This window comes from Pollachius pollachius, assembly GCF_949987615.1.
Source record: "Pollachius pollachius genome assembly, chromosome: 6".
NCBI lineage: Eukaryota > Metazoa > Chordata > Actinopteri > Gadiformes > Gadidae > Pollachius > Pollachius pollachius.
Window position 1 is genome coordinate 7,836,527 of NC_136939.1, and position 4,857 is coordinate 7,841,383.

At 42.2% G+C, this 4,857-nt stretch overlaps 1 protein-coding gene across 1 annotated transcript; it reads left to right on the forward strand.

The window, feature by feature from the left end:
• Positions 1 to 413: 413 nt before the first annotated feature.
• Positions 414 to 3,924, forward strand: sod1 (superoxide dismutase 1, soluble). Its single transcript, XM_079737641.1, has 5 exons — positions 414 to 560; positions 1,660 to 1,756; positions 1,903 to 1,972; positions 2,910 to 3,027; positions 3,500 to 3,924. Exons 1-5 carry the CDS (start codon positions 489 to 491, stop codon positions 3,605 to 3,607), a joined length of 465 nt encoding a protein of 154 aa, XP_079593767.1. The 5' UTR covers positions 414 to 488; the 3' UTR covers positions 3,608 to 3,924.
• The last annotated feature ends 933 nt before the right edge of the window (positions 3,925 to 4,857 follow it).

Consider the following 4,857-nt stretch of genomic DNA (forward strand, 5'->3'; position numbering starts at 1 on the left):
GTTATTTTTCATATTTCCTTTTGGTGTGGTGATCTGTAGTCAGCTTCCTTTTTTTAACCTTTACCCAGATAGAGCCAGGCAAATCTTGTAATTTGACGTGAGTCTGGCAATCACAATTAATTATTACAGACTGGATAAATTATTTAATGTTTCCCTGTACTAAAAAATATTGATTTTGAATAAGGAAATCCATGCTAATAATCAAATAAGTTCCTCGGTTTTTATCGATATAACCCTAGTGTTTTTTAGACTTATCCCTGTGCGTGTGTGTATATTTGTGTTTGGGTGTGCTCTTGCATGTGCGCGCACAGCTTTAAGTAATTCAATCTGACCAATGAAATCCCGTTTTATTCGTGACGCTACTCCTCAACGATTGGACGACTCCAACAATTTTGAGACAACCCACCCGGCCATAATCCCCTCGCTAGCAAGACATTTCCCCAACTCTGTAGAAACTGAACGGTGAATACTGTGACATTTCTGTAAAAATGGTGCTGAAGGCTGTCTGTGTGTTGAAGGGAACCGGGGACGTTACCGGAACTGTTTTCTTTGAACAAGAGGTAATGTATATATGGATATAAAGATCGTTATTATGCGTAGGTGGTCGTTCGTCCACATGCGTGTCACGGCATTGGTGAACTTCGGTCATTCAAGCTAAAACGTAGCTTGACTTTCACATTAAACATCTACGAAATGAGCCTAAATCCAATGCGTGTAGTTTATTAATGCAAAATTGCATATACCTTGCCGCATGTATCTATCTATATGCACCTACGTCAAAAAGATAACCTCGCAAAAACAATCACTCGGTTCAGTATAATCTACTTTCCACTCGTCTTTTCTGCATAACCTCGCCATGTCGAGGACACTGGAACCGCTTGAAGCACTCGGTTACAACCACAACCTTTGACCACCAATGACGGCTGTACTCCAACTACTCTTATTGTCAAAAATTAACGTGACATTGTCGCCCTGAAGGTGCTTTTGTTCTTGCGGTGTTTCCCCCGGAGTTCTCTAGAAGCAAATTGGCTTATCTGGCTGCCTATATGTAAACGTTAACCTCAACCAAACCGTGTACACAGGGTGTGTACCTTTTTTCAATGCAATACGTTTAAAATGTTGAAGGATGCCAGGCCTAGCCTACAATTCGTGCGAGCCCTGTTCGACTGTCGTCCGATTCTGCTGAGTCATTGGCTGGTGTGCGACACTTGTCCGACTCCCGCCCCTCTTGAAACAATAATCTTGGACGAACACATTGAAGAAGGGAGACATGTGCTCACCACTTGGCACCACAATACTTTGATCCTGTTTTAGTTGACTGGCCTTAGTGCAAACACGCTGATGGTGCAAATTATTCTATATTGGCTGCGTCTCTGCAGTTCGATATTTGTGTTATTGAATGCATTTAGAATAAGGAACATGCGATTTCCTTCACTGCTGTCCTTAAAATGCTTTTGATTCTAAATCCTGTGGGTGAAATCCTGGTATTTTTGTTGCTTTTATTCACTATACACTCCCTTTTCTGGCATTGCATATCTGTTCTTGTTTTTAAGTTCCTTTTTGAGTAGTAACTGACGCTATCTTGTCACATAGTTCTGACACTGTGCTTTCATGCCCCTCTTCCTGACACTGCTGTGCTTTGTTGTCCCCGTCCTCCAGAGTGACAGCGCCCCCGTGAAGCTCTCAGGACAGATCGAAGGGCTCACTGCAGGAGAGCATGGCTTCCATGTCCATGCGTTTGGAGACAACACTAACGGTTAGGAGATGATCAGGAACTGCTTTCTCTACTTTCATCCAAAGCAGCTTTATTTTAAGTAAAAGCTAAGCTGTTTGCTAAATGCACACTACGTGGATACATCTTGCTGTTTTTAAATGTATATTTATATATGTATTCCTCCCTAGGGTGCATCAGTGCAGGTCCTCACTTCAACCCCCACAAAAAGGACCATGCTGGGCCAAACGATGTAGACAGGTGAGCCGAGACAATATTAACTCAACAAGGGGAAATTATTCCTGTTCAAGGCTTATTTACCTTGCTGCCATTTTTGATTTTTTTCCAAAATGTCTTGCATGTATTCTCTATTGTAAGCCCAAGTGGGAATCGTAACCTGACTAATCCTTATTCGCTTTACTCTTGTCCGGACCGGTTCAACCGGTCTGAATACTGGATTTTCACATGCAGACCAGCACTTCTTTGCAACTGGGATACGAGTTGCTTGTCTGTTATTTGGCTAACATCATTTTAACTTAAAATCTTGCCATTTTGTGGACTCTTTTATCCAAAATGTCTTGCATTACTGTGAGCACTGCTGACCACATCAGGTTAATTTTTTTTTCCCTCTTTGTTTGAACAACTTTACCAGCCAAGCAGTTGCCGTAATCTGTGACCCTGCTTTTTTTTCTTTACCTGCAAAATGGTCCAATCGATCCACCATTGGCTGGTGTCCATTTTGAACCCTGCAAGATGCTGCTGCGCCAGCAGAATGTGATTGCATATCCTTTGCTCTGTTCCTGGGCCATTTTGAAACCTTACTATGCATCCCTAGAATACTATCACAGTCATCTGCATTTTCAATCCCTTGTTCCTTAATCCCTGTATAGTAAATAACACTAGAATATATATTTTGCTATTTACGGTACAATTAAGGCAGGGAATAGGGGAACCATGTATGTTTCGGATGAAACTGATGACAATGCTAGCGTTTTATATAGTGTATAATAGTGTACCACGTATGCCCCTCAAAGAGCAACGCTCCTGTACTGTCTCGACACAACTCTAGTCGGTATCCTTTCCAAGTGCTATGCAGATTTCACTCCCTCAACGCTTGCTCTCTTATACCGGAGGACCATGATGCAATGCAATGGCAACCATCCGTACTTGTTTTCATGGCCTAAACCCCTTGTTGCAGGCATGTTGGAGACCTGGGAAACGTGACCGCCGGAGCTGATAAAGTCGCCAAGATCGACATCACGGATAAGATGCTCACCCTAAATGGCCCATTGTCCATTATCGGCAGAACCATGGTGGTAAGGAAGAAGTCTTAAGTCTAAACAAGGGACTTTGGTGGCCGTTCGTGCAGTGTTTGTATATTAAACATTGTAATGCATTGGTTACTTTGGTGTGGTATTGAATAAAATCTCGCAAGCTCCCCTCCGGTGGTGCCTTGAACCACACGACACGGGTAGTTAGCTGCCGACAATATTCACTTGGCCAAACAGCATAAAGGTTGCAATGGCCCAAATAAACAAGCCTGAGCCTGCATGGGCCCGACCCATTGGCTGCATTTTTGGCCCCACCCAGACTATGAGGATAACTGGCAGTGCCGTCTTGATATATTTATGCTGCTTAGGAATGCGTTATTTGAACGCAACTTTTTACTTCAATGAAAATGGTACGGGTAATGTACGCTAATGGGATTTACAACACTTCACTGTACTTCATCGTTAATGCAATGTTGGAATTGAAAGCTTAAATATGTATATATTTTCTTTTTCATAGATTCATGAGAAGGCTGACGATCTTGGCAAAGGTGGCAACGATGAGAGCCTGAAAACCGGCAACGCCGGTAGTCGTCTGGCCTGTGGAGTGATCGGGATCTGCGCCTGAACGGTGCCTTGTTCCCCTGGCGTAGACGGCACGGAAAAACCTCAGGCCCTTCCCCTGTACTAGCCGCTAAGAAAGACCAACATGGCAACCTGGTGTGACTTATTGTTGTTAAAACCCCTCTATGGTCTTTATTGAGCCGCCTAAAAAAGAAGCACTTAACTGTCTGGATGAGTTCTGCCTTACACAGGACTGTTGTATGAATGGCTGTTGGTATGCGTGGTTGACCATCAGGTTTGTTTCAAAAATAAAATAGGTAATGCGTTGAGCAATGTTGTTCACTCTGTTTGCAGTTGCTTAATAAATGTACCTTGGCTGAATGAATTGTGTTTGTTCTCATGAAAATATTGTGTTAAATTCCGACAGTTATCCCAGGAATATCGAATTAATTTATGACTGTTTGATTTAGTTCCAAAATCTTAGGACCATGTATTGGATAGTCAAATTCAATGTGGGAATATTTCTCAAATGGTTCCATGATGTAAATGTGTTTCAAGCTTTATCAGCTAAATACCCTGTTCAAAGTTCATGTATTGGTTCTTCGTATGGATGATTCCGTTAGCAAAGGTCATGTGGGAAATGGCATTACATTTTATATCCGCTAGAGGGCGATGTAACTGTTAAAATCGCCAATATATAAAAGTAAACCAAAACAATGGCTAATGGTCTCCCTGACCCTACTTTTCAAGGTAATTAATCGTATTACCGCTTTTACCACTTTATGTAAAGTAATAAAGGAGAAGCAAACGGATCATTGAACATCGAGTAAGACATTAACGGAAAAGGTTGTTCAGAGCATGTTATAATAGGCCGATTAGCCGAAATTGAAAAGCTAAATTTTTAGTCTATAAACGGATGTTTTGATGAAAAAACCTGGATTCAAATATAATCCCATACATGTGCTATTCATTACATCATATTGAGACATTACATTACATGATATTAAGACAAGACATCTGTGGCCTGCATCTGCCAATACACACATGCTCTTACACTAACCCATGTCCACAGCTGCCCGGTGTATGTCTTCTGAAATTACATGTGACTCCTCAAGCACCCTTCACTGGAATGGCGGAAGCCCCTGTGTGAAAGGACTTGGCGCCGTGGGGGCTCTGTCAGTAGGAGACAGCCCCTCAGGAAATCATCCCCAGGCAAGCCACAGACGAGCTGCATTTGACAATTCCATCAGATTTCATTTCTAGCATTTTAAGACGTGCAGTGCTGCAGTTACATTATTGAATGGCTGCGCTAGG